The 19,089-nt window shown below is 47.6% G+C and overlaps 1 protein-coding gene across 3 annotated transcripts in view; it reads left to right on the plus strand.

Moving 5' to 3' along the window:
• cdon (cell adhesion associated, oncogene regulated) overlaps window positions 1-18,835 on the plus strand; it is a 33,838-nt gene extending 15,003 nt beyond the window's left edge. The window contains exons 2-20 of one of the 3 annotated variants that reach the window (XM_036537336.1): window positions 2,919-3,050; window positions 3,220-3,498; window positions 4,299-4,445; window positions 4,642-4,785; window positions 5,094-5,399; window positions 5,562-5,831; window positions 6,603-6,941; window positions 8,190-8,467; window positions 9,973-10,147; window positions 10,459-10,575; window positions 12,490-12,696; window positions 12,978-13,159; window positions 13,751-13,856; window positions 15,152-15,274; window positions 15,772-15,963; window positions 16,362-16,663; window positions 16,866-16,945; window positions 18,147-18,403; window positions 18,649-18,835. In XM_036537336.1, the coding sequence (XP_036393229.1) occupies window positions 2,981-3,050; window positions 3,220-3,498; window positions 4,299-4,445; window positions 4,642-4,785; window positions 5,094-5,399; window positions 5,562-5,831; window positions 6,603-6,941; window positions 8,190-8,467; window positions 9,973-10,147; window positions 10,459-10,575; window positions 12,490-12,696; window positions 12,978-13,159; window positions 13,751-13,856; window positions 15,152-15,274; window positions 15,772-15,963; window positions 16,362-16,663; window positions 16,866-16,945; window positions 18,147-18,403; window positions 18,649-18,803 (3,729 nt within the window). In that variant the 5' untranslated portion in view covers window positions 2,919-2,980 and the 3' untranslated portion in view covers window positions 18,804-18,835. The remainder of the gene's footprint in view (window positions 1-2,918; window positions 3,051-3,219; window positions 3,499-4,298; window positions 4,446-4,641; window positions 4,786-5,093; window positions 5,400-5,561; window positions 5,832-6,602; window positions 6,942-8,189; window positions 8,468-9,972; window positions 10,148-10,458; window positions 10,576-12,489; window positions 12,697-12,977; window positions 13,160-13,750; window positions 13,857-15,151; window positions 15,275-15,771; window positions 15,964-16,361; window positions 16,664-16,865; window positions 16,946-18,146; window positions 18,404-18,648) is intronic. The other 2 variants (XM_036537337.1, XM_036537338.1) reach the window with 2 other exon arrangements.
• The last annotated feature ends 254 nt before the right edge of the window (window positions 18,836-19,089 follow it).

Genomic DNA, 19,089 nt, shown 5'->3' on the forward strand with positions numbered 1-19,089 from the left:
AGGCGTTGCAGGTCTTGTCTCGTATCCGTTGTTGAGGAAACGGACCCTGCCGTCTCAGCTATCGTCCCAGCCTGCATCAGGATACATACACTGATGAGGGATACAAGATATCCCCACAGTGTCTGTCTCCCCTTGGGGGGGGGGGGGGGGGGGGGTTTCATGGTGGCGGATGTCAAAAGAAAAGCAGCAGATAAGACCCAGGAATGATGCCCTCTGTTTCCTCTTTTTGCCAGATTTGCTGGCGAGATAAGTTGGAGCTCTGTCAAACAGAGCCTCTCCTTACGCTGAGCCCGGCAGCAAGTCGCCGAAAACAGTTCCCTGGGAGCAGAAATGGTTAAAAGGAGCAGGAGGCTTTGATTTCCTTTACAGAGCATGCCAGCTTGCCTGTCTTTGCTGCGTGTTTTTATTGTGCTGTTATTATTATTGTAATTATATATTATTATTTTTCTGAGAAAGGGAGATAGTTGATGGGATGATGGGACGAGGACAGTGGAGTGGGCCTGTTGGTACTTGCGGGGGAATTAGATACATTCTGCTCAGAGTTGAAGGTTTGATCGGTCCCTGCTCAGAGTGGGGCCTGGAGCTGGCAGGTAAGTACAGGGAAAGTGTACAAATGGAGAGATCATCGCATGTGTGCGCACATCCACGCCCACAGACACACACACACACACAGGAGAGTTGGGGGGTCTGAGACAATCCATGGGTGCGGAGATGGCTGATGAGGCCGATTCGTGCCCGGAAGGTTCTGGGACAGTGACACACGCACACACACACACACACGTTTACGGACACATGGACATAGACGCCCTCCTTACAGACGTGTAAAATATCCTCTCCATCTTACCTTAACTTGGCCAGTTCTCACCAGCTGCATCATGCGTTCTTTACAGTGGTAACAGAGATGGTCCATGCCAACTAACAGATGATACAATACAAGTATGGCAACATAAATACACAATACAGTTCATGTCTACATCACAAGCACCATTAAAAAAACAGACTTGGAACAATTGATTGCTATGCACTTTATTCACTATTCACTATTCACTACCTGATTTTGTGCATGTGTGGTTTTTTTTTTTTTTTTTTTGCATGTTTTGGAACATTTTTTAAAAGATATAATAAGAAAGTAAGTTGCCCCACTCCAGAGATGTGAGCTTTAGTTTTTGACAGGGCGGTGCACCTGTATGTTTGTGTGTGTGTGCCCGTTTCTGTGGCTAGCAGAGTTGCGACTGTTTCACATCCCACCTCCCCCCAGCACTGAGAGGCATGGCTGACCTCTGGGGGCTGGTCCAGGGCAGCCAGACACCCGCTGGCTCACCCGGGCTCTGTGCTTTCTGCTGACCTCTGACCTCTGGGTGAGAGGGGGCGTTAGCGGGGACCTGAGAGAGTTTATTATTTCCTGTGTTTCTTCCTCTGTCTTCCTCCGTGGCTGCGCAGGGGTTCGAAGGAGGAAGGGGCGTGGGGGTGCCGGGGTTTGGGGGCGGGGTATTGAGGGAAGCATCTGTCCCAGCTTTAAGCAGAGTAACAAAATACATTAGGAAAGCCACAGCACCTCCAGTTTCCCCCTGTGTAGTGAAATATAATTTAGCCTTACTTCACAAGGAAGACATAATTCCAAACCAAATCATAGGTACTACTTAGAACTATAAACCAGCCCAATATTTTTTTGGATTGTTATCAGTGTAAAAGGCATACATACAAGTGGTTTTACTACCTATACCCGGTGGTTCATTTCTGGTGAAAGTGTATAGAGCCACATTACTCACTCAGGTGGAGACAATCTGTGGTAAGATTTGTGTTGTTAAAGTGGGAAAACAGATACTAATGATAAAAACAGACTACTGTTCCACAACGCGGGCACAGATGCAGAGATACACTGGTAAACAAAACTTTAAAGGCTGTTGCAGATGTTTTTTTCTTCCTGTTACCATCTGCACAGGACATATTAAGCACCAGGATGGATGAGCTTTATATGAGTCAGGGTGGAAAGTTGGGCCATCGGGGGAGAGCCACAGGCTTGTTCAGCTCTAGCGAACCCTCCCAGACATCATTGCATTCATTTGAGACCGTGCCCCCACCCCCATGTCAGGACAGGTCCGACCTCCGGCTGAGGGCGGTGGTGAATATCCCAGCTGGATGGCCATTGTCCCCTGGTCTCAAGCTCAAAACCACGGTTACAAACCAGGAACCCCTGATCAAAGCCCTGACCGGATTATTGATCAAAAAAAAAAAAAAAAAAGGTGGTTGCAAGAAGGAAGGGGGGGGGGGGGGGATGGAGGGCTTCAAAAGGAAAGAGGAATGTTCCTAATTACGTTCCTTCCACTTCTTTTTCTGTCCCTCTTGTCCCTCGCTGCGTCTCTGTGGCAGTGCGTCAGGCTAGGGTGAGTCTGTGAGGAGGCAGCGCACTGTGACAGGAGAGTGATATTAAGAGAGGGGACAACGGAGAGGGACACGCTCTCCACACTTGGTCTGTCAGCGAGATGAGGAGCCATGGGATGGCGTCAGACCAAAAGGGGGAGAGAATTCCAATCCGGGTAGAGAAGGCCTGTTTGGAGGCGACAGTTTTCTGCCTGAATGAGTCGGAGGAGTGTGTCTATTGCAGTGCCGTGTAGCTGAGTACTGAATGTGTTGGGCACTTGTGTAGGTGTCATTTCTTTGACCTGGTGTTCCTGTAAAGGAACCTATAAATAGGTGGATGAGAAGTGGTTAAATTTACATCTTAGAAGTCAGGGTAGAAGGACACATTATATTGGTGTAAGCTGGATTCCTTTGTATCAAGACATTTTTTCTGTGTTTTTGCTTACTGTCATTCACAGCCTACCAAAGGTTAACGTGTGCACTACTTTCCTTTTTGATGTAATGACGTGTGCTTCCGAGAGCCTGCTCTGATGCGGTGTTTTCCGTGTGTTTGACAGGTGTCTGGGTGGAGGGGGTGCGTGCAGGGCCCTGGGACAGCCAGCGGGGGTGAGGGTGCACAATGGACACCGGCCTGAGGGTATTGCCCACCATCCTGTGTCTCTGCCAGGCCTTGCTCATCAGCTGCTCATGTAAGTGTTGGGGGGGGGGGGGGGGGGGTTGGTGCAGGGGGTGTGGGATTTAGGGAAAGCACCTTTATTAGAATAACATGAATGGGTCCGTGATGAAATGATAATGCTGGTGATGAAGGCTGAAACTGGCAGAGGACTGACCACCTGTCCCCCTGTCCCCCCCCCACAGATGCGTCCCTGTCCTTCCTTTCGGAGCCCCTCTCTGCCGTACAGAGGCAGGGGGGCACGGTCCACCTGCGCTGTTCCCTGCGCCCGCCCTCCTCAGCGCGGCTGTCCTGGCGCTTCAGGGGCCTGCCGCTGGACACTGCAGCAATGCCCGGCGTTCGGCTGAGGCCTGGCTCGCTCACCCTCCCTTCCCTTCAGCCTGAACAGACAGGGGTATACCAGTGCGTGGCACACTCGGACACCGGCGCCATCGCCAGCCGCCTCGTGAGGGTCACCGTCGCAGGTATTTGGAAACACCCCTTCGTCATGCACAGTGTCGTGTGCATGGTCATTAACGCTCAGCAGAAAGCCTATGTCAGTAGTCCAACACATTCCATTACATGACATTACGTTATTGTCATTTAGCAAATGCTCTTATCTTGAGCCACACGCATACAGTAGGTTACAATTTTACAGCTGGATATTTACTGAGGCAATTGTAGATAAAGTACCTTGCCCAAGGGTACAGCAGCAGTACCCTAGCAGGGGACTGAACCAGCAACCTTTTGGTTACAAACCCTGCTCCTTACCATTACACCACACTGCTGATCCCATTTCAAAATCTGGAGAGGAAAGCAGGATCTGTCCCCTTGAGAAGCAGACAGCTGTGTGTTCAGTTTGTGACACTCAGCAGTATGTGTTGCCTGAACTGCCAGTAGTGGAGTGGTGGGGGGTGAGGGAGGTCAAGCAGATTGCCAGACATTTCTGCAACAATGTCCTTAATGAGCCTGTGGGCTTCCTGTGACATTTAGAGGGCCACTTTAGGGGAAGGAGCTGTGCTGTGTACACTACTCTGAAAAGCATTTGAACTCTTTTAGATTGATTAATGATAGTTTGATTGCATTAGGCAGTATGATTGTATTAACTAGCATGAGCCTCTGCTAGTTAATACAATCATACTGCCTAATACAGCCTCTGCAGTAATGTGGCAAAAGCATATGGTGCAACAAAGTCAAAAAAATAATGCAGTGTGCTGATACTTGCATGATTTGATGCCCTTCACTCTATATTCTTTAGAGAGTTAACCTATCTCACACCTTACAGATATTGCAGAGTTTGCTGAATCACACCGACGCTCGATGACTGTGGAGGAAGGCAGTACCGCACTGATCCAGTGCCAGCTGCCCCACAGTAACCCCCCTGCCTTGCCTCGGCTGCGGGTACGAGGGGAGTGGCTGGAGCAATCTACAGGTAACCTACTGCCTGTCTGCTTCATACACACACTGCTCACTAGTGGTCTGTAACCAAAGACAGTTTAAAATGTAGCTTCATGTGAGCCATAACTGGATAGAGATCAGATTTAAATGCTTCAAAAGCTGGTCTGATAAATAATTAAAGGCTGAATTAAGCAATGACTGCCTTTTCCTGCCTTATTCATTTTTCACAGGCGAATATTTAATTCTTCCATCTGGAAACCTTCAGATTGCGTCCGTTTCCCCCAAGCACCAGGGGATGTATAAATGTGGAGCCTATAACCCCATCACCCGAGAGACACGGGTAGAGGCCCATGGAACAAAACTTACCATCAAACGTGAGTCAGGATGCATTTGACCGTGACACACCAGAACTCCTCCCCTTCACAAATGAAGGTTTATTAGTTTGATACTCAATTGTTGTCCTTTCCCAACTTTAATTTACACAACAATTTTAAATGCCTGAGAATTTCAGATGAAAATATCACAGGTGTATATATTGTTTTATCATAAAAGGAATGCAGGCTTTTCCACAGGTAATTCATTAGGTTGCTCTTTATATTGGTAAAAACTAGTATCTGCTTCTATATTTTTATCCAGTGTGTCCTTCACCAGTGAAGTTAACCCATCCACTGCTCTTACACAGCCTCCCCCTCTGCAGACTCAGATGGTCCCTCCCCAGTGCGGATTCTGTATCCCGTCACCCCACAGACCCTTAACGTGATTCAGTCCAAGTCCATCACCTTGGAGTGTGTCCTATCAGGAAGTCCCTCGCCTACTGCTCACTGGAACAAAAATGGAGAGAAAGTGGTGGGAGGGTTAAATCATAGACTGTTACACAATAACCTCGTACTGACTGATGTGCGCAAAAGTGACAGAGGGATCTACCAGTGTTCAGCCCAGACAGAGACAGGGGACCTGGTCAGTGCAAACTACACTGTGAATGTGCTTGGTAAGTTACCTTTCCCTGGATGAGTGCATGTGCGGTTAAATTCATCTTTATTCTGCTGGTATTTTAATATCTTCACTCATATACCAATGTACCATCAAATCCTTGTTTCTGTGTGTTTCTCCAGGACAGTATGTTTCTAACTCTGTCTTTTTCCTCTTCCAGAGCCTGCCTCAGTAACGCGTGGACTGAAGGATCAGGTCGTGTCCTCAGGCTCCTCGGTCCGCTTCACCTGCATAGCAGATGGAAACCCCGCCCCCAACATCACCTGGCTTTTCAACTCAGCCCTGATCACCCCTTCGCCCCGCCTCCAGATATCCGGCTCGTCACTCCGCATTGGCAGAGTAACACTGCAGGATCAGGGAATGTATCAGTGCCTGGCAGACAACGGGATTGGATCAGCCCAGTCAGCTGGCATGCTGACGATCCAGTCAGGTACGCCCAGTCAAATACAGGTTTCGGCTCAGGAGGGAGATCGAAACCGCACTCAGGATTGAATGTTAAATCACTGCTTTCTCAGGCCCTCGGTACATTCCTTAGCAGCTACATTAAAAACATTTTTCTCCACAGTGTTCATTTTTTTTCCTCATAATACAACTCTTTCGTGAGCTGTTTCAGGTGTAAATTTGGTGTAAAGTTAAGGGTTAAATTTATACGCCAGGAAAAGGTCCGTTGGCAAGCCCCCTGAGTGGTGGCGTAGTGTTTTGAAGGCCCGTGGGTGGAGCTTGGCCCGCGTTGCGCTGACTGTGAGTGTGTGCTTTGTGCGTGCTGTCGGGGATAAGCTGTCGGACAGCGGAATGCAGGGAGTAGCAGAGGAGGGCTGTGATGAGGAACAGACCACCCAGCTGTCAACATCATACACAACTGCCTTTTATTTATTAACACATCAGCTCCCTCAGCCCCTAATGCCCAAATGCTCCCTCTGTCCAAATCTTGAAAGATACCATGTTTCGTTTCAAACATTTGCTCCTTTCCATCCCTGTTGCTTAGGAAAAAAAAAAACACTTTGGAATAAAATGCTTGGTTGTGTTTAAGCTGGAGAGCAAATGTGTTTTAGATATGGTCAATTAATAAAAAATCACAACTGGTGAAGTTTGATATGTATATTCATCTGAATTGTAAGATTACAATGAGCTGACATTCTGAAATGAGAATAATCACACTGGTGATAATGGCGTGTGGCTCTGTGTATGTTTTATCCTGTAGGTGTGAACTCCATGCCAGTCATCCAGTCAGCACCTGTAAGTGGAACGTACCAGGAAGGCGATGCTGTGACTTTATCCTGCAATGCAAGTGGTCAACCTCTGCCTGTCATCCGTTGGTACAATACTGCCGGCCCAATCGCCACCCATCCCGCTCACCTCCTCCAGCCTCAGCAGGCCGCAGCCAGGGCCCCTGGTGACAGCCCTCCCCTTCTCACCATGTCTCGGCCGGGAAGCAGTTCACTCTACATCCAGGCTGTCACCCTGGCCCATGCTGGGAAGTACATCTGCGAGGCCTCCAACGAACAGGGCTCTGTACAGGCCGAGGCTGTTCTCACTGTGGGTATGTGGACCTTTGCCTCATTTCATCAGTTGCGTAATTACTTAAGTCTCTCTAAACTCTTTATCTCCAGGTCAAATTATACTGACTCAAGATTTAGTATTTGCACTTTCTGAGTAAGCGTATCTGTTTTGCTCACTTTGCTTGTCTGTAGGTGAGAATGAGGGTGTAGAAAGAGAGAATGATGGCGAAAGAGAGCAGGGGAGTGTGTGGGGGTGGAGGATGTTCTGGGGTCTGATTCTCTCTGGTATTTTAATGGCTGGTGAGTGGAATGTGTGGCAGCTGGCCATGGTCCCAGGGCTTGGTTTAGTGTTACCATCTCAAGGGCTGTTTGCTTTGTAAAGTAAACCGGTGGCACACCAAAACAGCCCAAAACAGGACCCAGGTCCTGCACTGTGCCCCGTTGCCTTAATCTCCCCACCCGTTCACCCGTGTATATTTTGAAGTTCATTTATAGTGCACTTATCCTATAGCACCACGGAGAAGACGCACGCACAGTCTCTCTCACTCTTTGCTGGGCCGCACACAAACTGTCTTCTCGATGTCTTCGAAAAATTCCATTTCTCAACTGCCAAACCGACGTCAGACCTAATATAGTTCCCAGCTTGCAGAATGTCCCAGGTGGACTGTTCTGGCTTCAGCTTCTTTTTAATGAAAAAAACAAACAAAGCATTATTATGTACTGCCATGTGGCTCAAGCTTTTCCTTATTTTTTTATGTTAATAGAAAGTCTTGTTGGGAATGTAAAACTTTCCAGGTCCGCTCACTGGCTTCTGTTCCACAGACGCATAGTCCCACTTCTGTTAAAGTTGCATGAATAAAACTGATCACACTGCGATAGATTTTTATCATATTTGGCAGATTTTCTGCAGGCTTTCCGGGGTAATGTGTGCAGAGTACACACATATGGGTCTGCTTTCATTCACAGTAAGCGGGGTGGCAGCAGTCTGTTCCAAAAAGACTGCGGATTTTGAGTAAAATAACTTAGTTTTCTGCATGTGCAACTGAATGTTTGAAAAGTATCAGTTAAACACAGTATTCTTGGAAAACAATCTCATGTGGTTTTTATTGACTGTATTTTCAGAAATGATTTGTCTGTCTTTATTAAAAAGGCATCAAATAAATTAAATGATTTGATTATTCTCTTATGGACACCAATCCATAATGCAGGGTGCCATTGCACATCTGGTACCTTGTTCCCTAAAAAAATATATGACCAATAACGAGTCTTTGATGTGTCTTGATTGACAGTGCCAGTGGCGAGTACCACAGTGAGTCTGGCTATGGATGCTCCATCTTCAGTGCACCCAATTCAGAATGATGAGGGGGAGGAGCCATTCACAGACGAGGAGGAGGCGGGATACAGTCAGGACACACCCGTGGAGAGGACTAGTGACCTGCCCACTCCTGAGGCCCCTATCATAACCAGCCCGCCGCAGACACACAAGCCCGATGTGTACGACTTGGAGTGGAGGGCGGGACGAGACTGGGGCAGCCCCATCAATGCCTACTTCGTCAAATACCGCAAGGTGAGGGGCATGAGTATACGCCGTCAAGGCATCAATTTGTCACCCAGACACTAGTGCTGCTGAAACATTGGCAAATTGCTGGTGTAGTGCCATTCATGTTGTACTTGCCTTCAGCCATCTCATGCCGGGTGTATATTTTTGTGTATGAATGAAATCATTTTCAAGTCCTCAAACCATTTCGATTTTTACATTTTCCCATCTTTGCTTTCATCAGACTCTTGTGAACATATTTGATGGTTTATTATGTTCACAGAGTTTCTGTTAGCTTGCCTGACATTGTGTGTTATTCTAACTTATGTCAAACATTGAAGATCCTAACGGCATATTTGTCTCATAGTTCTGTGCTATAGATAGCTAGCTACAATGGAAAGAAATGGATTACTTAATTGACTATGGGTAACTACTATGATTGTTTCATTAAGGTAAAATAAAATTCCAAGAAGAGCTAAAATATCAGATTTATATTTCAATTCCAGTACCATTTTTTGAGAATGTGCGCATGGGAAATCTAAACCAATGTGATACTTTGAACGTGATGTATGATTATTTAATGTGCTACAGCAGTTGATATGAGAAGTGGGAGGCTGTACAAATTATTAAGTGTGTTTTTAACCAAACAAAGGGGAGGCATTGGTTGCTAAGGGAAAATGGAAAAACTTCTGAGCTGCACAATTGGTAAAGCAGATCGTTTTTTTTGGTGCATCGTTTTATATGTGATGCCAATACAAGTGATTCACCGGCTCCATCCACTCTACAGATCACCGGCAGTAAGCCACCTCTGAAGCAGTATGCAAGCGGGCTCCAAAATTAAAAAAAAATAGCCAGCGAGGTGCTGGCGAAGTTGCAGGTGAACGCTTTTCACACTGTAGTGAGAGTTGCTCAGACTGAAACGGCACCCGCAGTCAAGCAAGCTTATGCAGTGCCATGCAGGCTCCTGCCCCCTCATTTTGCTCAAACTCTGTGATGTCACAAGGTAGCAGACACATTAAAATGGTTTCTCAGGGCAACAGCAGAACAACATGACTTCAGCTGTGAGCTGGCAGGATGAAATGAGTCCAGTTAGGTCATTATTGGGGCTTGGGGGTGTGGGTGTGCTGCGGATAAAATTGGCAATCTCCCATTTCCAAACCTGAATTTTATCCGTTAGTACATTTACGAAGTCCCTGTGGTTTTCATTGTCAGCAAACCCCCATTGTCTTGCAGACTGGAAAATGTGACAACATTTCTAATCACTCTTTCACACATTGTTGCCTTGGTAGGTCTCAACAGTTTTAGTATCAGAGTTCAGAATACAAAAAACTAGAAAAAAAACTAATGACTATATTTGTTTTCTCTCTTTGTTTTATGTGTGCGTGTGGCCTGTATGCATTGGGGACTTTGTTGGTTTGTTTGTGTGTATATGTCTGTCTGTCTCGCTCTCTATGCATGTTTGTGCATGTGTCTGCTTGCTTGTGTGTGTGTGTGTGCGCGCACGCGCACTCTGCACGGCCCTGTGCTTTCTGCAGGTGGACGACGTGGGGAGCGTGGTGGGCGGCTGGCACACGGTTCGAGTTCCGGGCAGTGAGAAGACGTTGCGGCTTTCGGAGCTGGAGCCCTCCAGTCTGTACGAGGTGCTGATGGTGGCACGCAGCTCTGCGGGGGAAGGCCAGCCTGCCATGCTCACCTTCCGCACCGGCAAGGGTCAGTACAGCGCAGTGCTCCACAGTACGGCGTAGCACACTGTCCTGGTATGGCACAAACGGTACCAACCACAAGCTTATAGTAACCATCTGTATTTACAGGCGATAAAGCACTTTATACACTCATTCCATTGAAAACTGTAATGGATGGCAATGTGCCATCGTTGATAGGGAATGCAAGAGTGAATGCTGGGTGGGGCAGGTCTGTCATACCCTTGAGCAAGGTGTTAAATATATCCAGCTGCATTAATATGTATGATAATGGATAATAATTATAGATAGTTACTGACAGTTTTTATCCTGTGGTTTCAGAAAGGAGCACCTCCTCCAGTAAGAATCCCTCCAAGGCCCCTTTTCTGTACCAACCGGAGAAGACGCCGGAACATGAGAACCCCAACACACACTTTGGGGTGGTCATCCCTGACAGGGGTAAGAGCAGCAGAGTAAAATCGAACAAAATTGTGGGGTTAAAAAAAAAAAACAATACAAAGGGACCAATATTGCTTTAGCTAGGGCTGAGAGTGGAGAGTATTTTGACTTTACCAGCTGATGTAGTATTCAGGCTTTATTGATGCCCATTGAGATAAGATTTACCTTTATTACTTTATTTAATTTTCAGAAGTCTATCTTAATTTGCAAGAAATCAAAGAGAGAATGTGGTGGAGCTGCTAACTTATCCATGGACAATTACACTGTTACTCTGGGAACAGTCTGAAACGATGAAATATTGAGCAGTTCTTTCTTCCAGACCATTACCGTAGTATCAGTCCAATTTTACTTTAATGGGTGTCATCAGCCAGTTCCAGAGCCTTGTGGTTAAGTGCACACACTCAAAGGTTCTTGGTTCAGTTGCCAGCTGTCATTGCCAGTCGCCTCTTAACTGGAATGATCTAGCCCTGTAAAGGATTGATGTTCTGTCAAGGGAGTGTTTTTGGCTTTGTTGTACCAAAAGCTGAGAGTCATCCTGCTATCTGTTGTTAAAGGACAGTATTTAATAATGTTTAAATGACACGATTTCTTTCTTGTCTTTGAATCTTCTAAACTTTAAATATCGCTTAAGATATTAGACTGGCCTTCGGGTGAGCAAAGTCTTAAAAAGATATTTGTTTGTGCGAGGATATGTGTGTGCAATGCATGAGTGTGTGTGTGTGTGTGCGTGCGAGAGAGAAAGTGTACATGTGCGTGTGGTATAGCTGTGTGTGTGTATATGTGTATGTATTTATTGTGTTTTGTGTGTGTGTTTTTGTGTATGTATGTGTGAATGTGTTTGTGTATGTATGTGTTGTGTTTTGTGTGTGTGTGTGTGTTGTGTTTGTGTGTGTGTGTGTGTGTGTGTGTGAATGTATTTGTGTATGTATGTGTTGTGTTTTGTGAGTGTGTGTGTGTTGTGTTTGTGTATGTATGTGTTCTGTTTTGTGTGTGTGTGTTTGTATGTGTGTGAATGTGTGTGTGTGTGTGTGTGTGTGTGCGTGTATGTGTGAATGTGTTTATGTATGTATGTGTTGTGTTTTGTGTGTGTGTGTGTTTGTGTGTGTGTGTGCGTGAGAATGTGTGTGTGTGAATGTGTTTGTGTTTGTATGTGTTGTGCTTTGTGTTTGTGTGTGTTTGTGTGCGTGTTTGTGTGTGCGTGTGTGTGTGAATGTGTTTGTGTTTGTATGTGTTGTGTTTTGTGTGTATGTGTGTTTGTGTGTGCGCACGCGCCTGTATACCGGTGGTCTTTGAGGAGCAGCAGTCAGTCTCCTCTGCTTCTCTGTGTCCCACATTGTCTTTCTCCTAACCCCTTCTCTCCCTCTCTTTGGCCCTCTCTCTGTGGCTCAGAGTCTGGACAGTGAGTACACATTCCTCTCTGGCATGCTGGTACACTGTGTGCTGTGTATAGCTGTTTGTTTTCTCGTTCTCGCTGTGTGAGCGGGTGATGTACCTACCTGGTATGAATATGGGGGCTTCAGTTGCCGCTGTTCACTCAAAAATGTGTTTTAAAAAAGTTTCTGAATATGCCTTATTTTTGTGAAATTATTATCCATTTTTCTGTACATTACACTGCATTGGCATTTGGTAGTTTACCACCATGTAAACTACATGGTGGTAAAGAACTGCGTTTGGGATGATCAGTGATTTATTTCACCAGGTAGTCAGCAAGAAATAATAATGTAATGTATGTTTCAGTTTTAGTGAAGCAGTTCCTCTACTCCGTCTTGACAGTTTATTACACCACTGCTGGTAACAGTTAGCAGTCGGCACACAGTAGTGCTCTAAATCGCGGGGCAGATAAATTGCACTGAGTATTTCATCCCCTGTCTGATCCAGTCTCTGAACCGTCCTTCTTCCTTTTCTTACCCACAGTACCTGAGGCCCCGGACCGGCCCACCATTTCCATGGCAACCGAGAGTTCTGTGTACGTGACGTGGATCCCGCGTGCCAACGGGGGCTCACCTATCACCGCATTCCGCGTGGAATACCGGCGGCAGGGCCGCAGCGCAGAGTGGGCTGTGGCTGCTGACAACATCTCTCCGCTCAAATTGTCTGTGGAGGTGCGCGCCCTGGACCCAGGTGAGGTCACCACACACACCCTGCTGGACTGTCCTATCGCTGCTAGAGCAAAGATAGCGAAACCTGTACTTTACACAAAGTTCTTAACTCCACTTAAAGATTGATTAGAAGTCCTTGGTCAGACCAGGACAGGCTGGATAGTGATTAATGGCCAGTAGCTGGAGTATTCCTGTTATCTCTGACCTGTGCCCCCCTTCTGTGCAATCACAACAGCCGACTTGCATTTATGTGTGTTCTTACTGAGATGCGTATTCCGTTTCTGCCCACCTCTCCGTCTGCAGGGTCCACATACCGATTCCGTGTCGTCGCCGTCAACATGTATGGTGAGAGCCCCCACAGCGCCCCCTCCAGGCCGTATCAGGTGTCTCCGGTTAGCCCTCCCTTCTCCAGCCGCCCGGTGGCCGGCCCCCACATCTCGTCCACCGATGCCGTCAGTGACACGCAGATCATGCTGCGCTGGACTGTGAGTGCACTGCCGTGTTCTTCCTGTGGGGGGCGCACGCCAACCCAGCCAGCAGTGGTATTCAGGGAATGGAATTTTTTTTTAACATGTACAGCATATGTTGCTGTTGGTAACATCTTTTCCAGTGGGTCAGACTGTTTTGATCTTGCTTTTTGATTAGACCTGACCATTAAGGAATTGCTTGTGTACTTCAGGCAAAAGATGCACAATCAGGCCTGTAATTAGCCTGTGATTAGAGCACTGTTCTGGGGGTGGTCAAGAGACCCTGTTAAGATCAGAGTTATTTTTAGACTGCAGATAACATATGAGAGGAAAAATTTAGAACAAGGGATGGCGAAAGGTATGTGCCAAATCAGTTCGGCTTTGTTTTTGTTTGCAACACTATACTCTCTTCATTCACCATTCATAACAATTCACATGTGTTCACAAACAGCCAGAGGTTTTTCATGGCTCTTTTTGCTGTTATCATTATGGAGGTTAATCATTAATATAATTTGAATATGAAAGTAAGCATCCATGATATCTGTACAGACCTCTAGTATATTGATGAAGATAAACAGCTGTCCCCCTGCTCTTTTTTTCCCCTATTAGTACACTCCTTCTAGCAACAACAACACTCCCATCCAGGGATTCTACATCTACTACCGCCCGACTGACAGTGACAACGACAGCGATTACAAGAGGGACGTTGTAGAAGGTAAGCTTGTTGTGTTTGGATGGAGTGCGTGAAGGCCCTGAAACATGAACACCTCTCTCTCTCTCTGCGGGGCTCCCGCTTTTAATCCAGACTGCCAGTGGCGGTGGAGAGGCAGGGCGGCGCGGTGTGTTTGTTAGCGCTTACACACCGCGCTTGATGTCACAGCCACTGCGGAGGGAGCGGGAGGGGGGTAAGAGACAGCCGCTCAGAGAGGGGGCGGAGTGAGGAAGGGTCATCCCGCCGATTGAAGCGCAGCGAGTGCTGTGGGAGGGTAATGAGGCAGCATAAAATGTGTCTTTAATAAATGGTTGCCTCACTAATGGCCCAGAACTGAAACCCTAAACCGGCCGGTTGAAGGCAGCTCAGATTGCCATCGGGAATGTTAACAGTGAAGCCTGGCTGAGGGGCTGTCTCCCACTCTGTTGTAGGGGCTGATAACTCACCCCCCCCACTCCTCACCCCCACCCTCCTCCAGTAACCTCTTGACCCTCCCTCTCTTTCATCACTGCTCGCTGTCAGGGAAACACATGCCTGTTTGTGCCATCTCCCTCAGATAGGCTGGCGGTGACCTTTGCAAAACTCTCCAGTTTTCTCTTATCTGAAGTGTGTGTGAGTGTGCGTTGAATTGCTTTGGCAGGGGGCTATCGTTTGTAGAAAGAATCTGGAAACTCTCCCTGTTCCTCAGGAGGTCTGTATCTGACAACTCAAAAAAGTGGATAAGCTTGTGAAATGTCGCCAATGTCATTGGCATTAAATAAATCACACATAAAAAAACTTCCATAGTTTACCGTAGCTTATCACATAGTTTAAATACACTGTGTGTGTCTATGTGCATGAGAGTGTGTGGGTGTGTGTTTGTGCATGTGGGTGTCTGAGTGTGCGTGAGATTGCATGGTTGTGTGAGTGTGAGTGTGAGTGTGAGTGTGAGTGTGAGTGTGAGTGTGAGTGTGAGTGTGCGTGTGAGTGTGCGTGTGAGTGTGAGTGTGAGTGTGAGTGTGCGTGTGTGTGTGCGTGTGCCTGTGTGTGACTGTGTGGCTTCTGCGGTGTGTCTGTGTGCGGTGCTGCACAGTGCTGTGTGCTGTGTGTGTGCAGTGGGAATACTGGAGAAGGGCCAGAACAAATACTCAGCTGCCATATAAGGAGCCTGTCTGGAGGAAAGCAGCTGTCTGAGCCCTTCTGAGGCCGAGCCGTTGGGGACGGGAGGAAGGTGGGGAGTGAGACTGCGAGGGAGGTACGAAAACGACTGCACTGGTGGAGACTACATGACATAAAGCTGTTTCCCGCCCTCCCTGTAGGCAACAAGCAGTGGCACCTGATTGGCCAGCTCCAGCCAGAGACCTCCTATGACATCAAGATGCAGTGTTTCAATGACGGAGGGGAGAGTGAATACAGCAATGTCATGATCTGTGAGACCAAAGGTGAATGTGTGGGTGAGACTGACCTGTGAAGGAGTTGTGATGAATGGAAAATTGTTAAGATATGCAATGGTTAGTTTTTTCACTTATGTGAAGAAATAAAGGGTAATAATGATGATGGTTGTAATGGTAAGAAATATAGTAAAAACCATGTACTGTACAAATGGAGACATGAAGAACCAGAACAGACTGTATGACATTACATGACATTATTGGCATTTAGCAGACATTCCTATACACACCAGCTTATATAGGTTACAATTTTTACATGTCATCCATTTATACAGGTAGATATTTATTGAGGCAATTCTGGGTTAAGTACCTTGCCCAAGGGTACAACAGTAGTGCCCCAGTGGGGAATCAACCGGCAGCCTTTTGGTTACAAGGCCTGCTCCTCACCACTGTGCTACACTGCCCCCCCCCCCTCCGACATGCATTGACATCACACCGTGATTATCTTGAGTCCTGGTTCTCACGCTGTGGGTCCCTTTTCTCTTTAGCTCGCCAGGCCCCGGGGGTGCCCCAGGAGAACCCCATCACTCCCCCCGGGCCCTACCCGCCCGAGCCCCCCTCGCAGCCCGGGGGCCTGCTGTACCTGATCGTGGGCAGCGTGCTGGGGGTGATGGTGCTCATCCTGCTGGTCTTCATCGCCATGTGCCTGTGGAGGAACCGGCAGCAGAGCAGCATGCACAGTGAGTGCTGCTGTCCGCGCCGGCTCGCGGAGCGGGGATGTGTTCAGGAGTTTGTTTCTCCTTCCATGGAGCACGCTCAGTATCAGCAACTCAGTGTCAGTCCCGGGATGGCATGTGTTCAGATGCTATAGCTCAGAATCTGTCTTTGGAGGGATTGTGTTATGGTGTTGTTTGCTCAGTAGTGTTCCTAGACTAGTGTTTACGTAGATTCAGCTGCTCAGTGTATTAGCTAGTAGCTCAGTATCAGCTTCCTGCATAAACCTCAGTAGGTCAAAGACCTGAGATGGAGTGAATTCAGTATTTTAAGTATGTACAAGAAAGCACAGTGAAGCAAAGAGAGAAGAAAACTCAGAGTCTGTGCATCTGAACCCTGACCTCCCCTCTCCCCTCACCTGCAGAGTATGATCCTCCTGGGTACTTGTACCAGCCTGCGGAAATGAATGGCCATGTACTGGAGTACACCACCCTGCCCGGCACCAGCCGCATCAACGGAAGCATCCACACGGGCTACGGGCACAACGGCCCCATGCCACCCCCGAGCTGCCCCCACCTTCACCACAAGCTGCCCAACGGCCTGGCGCTGCTCAACGGCACGGGGACCCATTACCCCCCAGCCCACTCCCACTCCCACACCCACGATGGCCCTCTGCCCCACGGCACTCTGGAGTACGAGCACTCCCACACCCACCACCTTCACAACGTGAGTCCCACCCTGGGTGACCCTCAGTGCCCACGCACAACCATCCTCCAAGCACACACAGTCACACATATAGCCTATATCACACACAGTCACACATGTAGCCGGTCTATAATACCGGCTGTATTTTGCGACTCCACCCCTATCAGCATACCGAATGGGAATGAAGTGTGCGTGATGCTACATCTTCTCTTGTCGTTGGCAGGGAGGTGGTGTATACACAGCATTGCCTCAGTCAGATTCCTCTGACTGCATGAGCTGCCAGAATTTCTGCAACAACAACAGGTAAGAGATGGGGACGACTTCACTGTCAGACCTGGGGGATCGGTTTCTGTTGGAAATGCAGAACATACATTGTAGTGATGGAGGTATTTCGACAGTGCATAAGAAAGGAGAAGCCTGGAATCGTATTTGTCTCTTCGGAGCTGCTGTGGATATAACTTATCATTCCAGCCAGACAGAATCTTCCAGCTGGTTTCCCTGTCTCTTCCTGACCCTAGAAGTCATCTCTCCAGGACTGTACATGCCCCTGGCCCCCCTTCTCCCTATGGCTGTTCCCCTCCTCCCGCAAGGCTTGTTTATGTACTTTAGAGACTCCCGAACTAACAGTTTACTCTGCGCACACCCAGCCAGCAGGCCTAATGAACCTTGTGTTTATTTACCTCTCGGTGCACAGAGAGGGGGTGTGCAAATGTTTGAATAGACCAAAGGGGGGAGGGGACGCCGCTCCGTGACTGACTCCTGGGCTTTGCCGTTTCTTTTTTATGAATGGAAAAATTTCAAAGGGTGTTTTTTTTTTTTTTTGCTCTGAGTGTTTGTGTGTGTATGAAACAGCTGCTCTGTTGTGTGTCTGGAATGTGAAAACACAGCATGACACGCCCAGCTAAACCCCATCAGGATCAATAGCATCAGCAGGGATAGGGGTGAACTGATCTTTTTGATGGGATTAGGTTATGCTGTAGAAGCTGCCAAAAAACACAAGAAATTGTCCGTAGGGATATAGCCATTTACTCTAGATCATTCAAGATTTAAATCCGAAGTCACTATGGCTTAAACATGAAAGAAAGGTGTTTTCCACAAACCTCTTTTGAGACTCTCTTCTTTACAAAGTGTTGTTTAATGATAACAAGGTTACTATTAGTTTATCTTTCATTTGACATTTTTATGCACGTAATTTCTGTAGAAGTGCTGATCCCACTGATTTATAATTCCTTAATCCTTAGATGTACTAATCCAGGTTTACTTGTCCATGTTATTTTAATAACAGTGATTTAATGTATTCCCATCTGAAACTGAGTGAACTGAAAATGTTTCTTTGATCAAATTTGAGCAGGAGACCCTTGACTGACATATAATGTAACAGGACTGTCACTGTCTCGAGTGGATGTAATAAATGTTCATTACCACTGGAGTTTCCACATAGTGAGAATTATTAGTAGCTAAAGAGTGAGATTTCGATTTTTTTTGTCTGTCTCATTTTACCTAGGTGTTACACAAAAACCAATGGCACTTTCTCGAGCAGCTCTATGCCCATGATGCACCGCGTGGCACCCTGCCAACAGGATGGGCTGGAGATGGTGCCTCTGGGTCACGTGACGTCACACTGCCACGGCTCAGACGGCCAGTTCCCGGGGGACGAAGGTGGAGAGGTCGGGGAGGAGCCAGAGGACAGGACCCCGTCTCTCTCCCGGCACTCCTGCTGCCGGGAAGGGGAATACCAGCGCTGCTCCCTAGAAGAAAGAGGTGGGTGGATCAGAACACCGGATCCTTTGCTCAGTCATCATGGAAAGTTTTGCCACTCCTCAGTTCAATACAGTGCATACTTGTGGTTTTTATTTTCAGCAGTGATCACTAGAGTGCAGTAACACCCCTCGGTGTGCTTACAGCCGGTGTTGGAGAGAGACGCTGTGCTGGGCAGCTGTGCAGAGTGCTTCGTTAGTATGGTAAATGACGAGACGTGTCCTGTCTCTCCCTCTCCCTGTGTGCAGCAGAGGAGGAGCCGCAGTGTGAGGAGTCCGAGGGGCCGGTGGTGTGCTGGGAGAACCTTGCTCTTCCTGAACTGGACTGTAATGAGAAGGCCGGCTGGATATCCAATGGCAGCCTAGCAGGGGACCTCATACAGCCTGCGCTGCAGGAGATCTAAACGCACACACAATCACCAGCATGTGTACACACACACACACACACACACACACACACACACACACAGTCACATACAGACATATACAGAAGTATGCACACACAATTTGACAGAAGCACGCACGCGCACACACACACACACACACACACACACACACACACAATCACACACACACACTCGGAGGGGAAAGGAGAGCGAATGAGGGAAAAGGGAACCAGGCGCAGGGGAAGGAAAGGAGACGATCAGCTCCTGCATGGTCAGAGACTGTATGTGACATGGCAAAAAGGAC

Source organism: Megalops cyprinoides, chromosome 9 (genome assembly GCF_013368585.1).
Source record: "Megalops cyprinoides isolate fMegCyp1 chromosome 9, fMegCyp1.pri, whole genome shotgun sequence".
In the NCBI taxonomy this organism is placed as follows: domain Eukaryota; kingdom Metazoa; phylum Chordata; class Actinopteri; order Elopiformes; family Megalopidae; genus Megalops; species Megalops cyprinoides.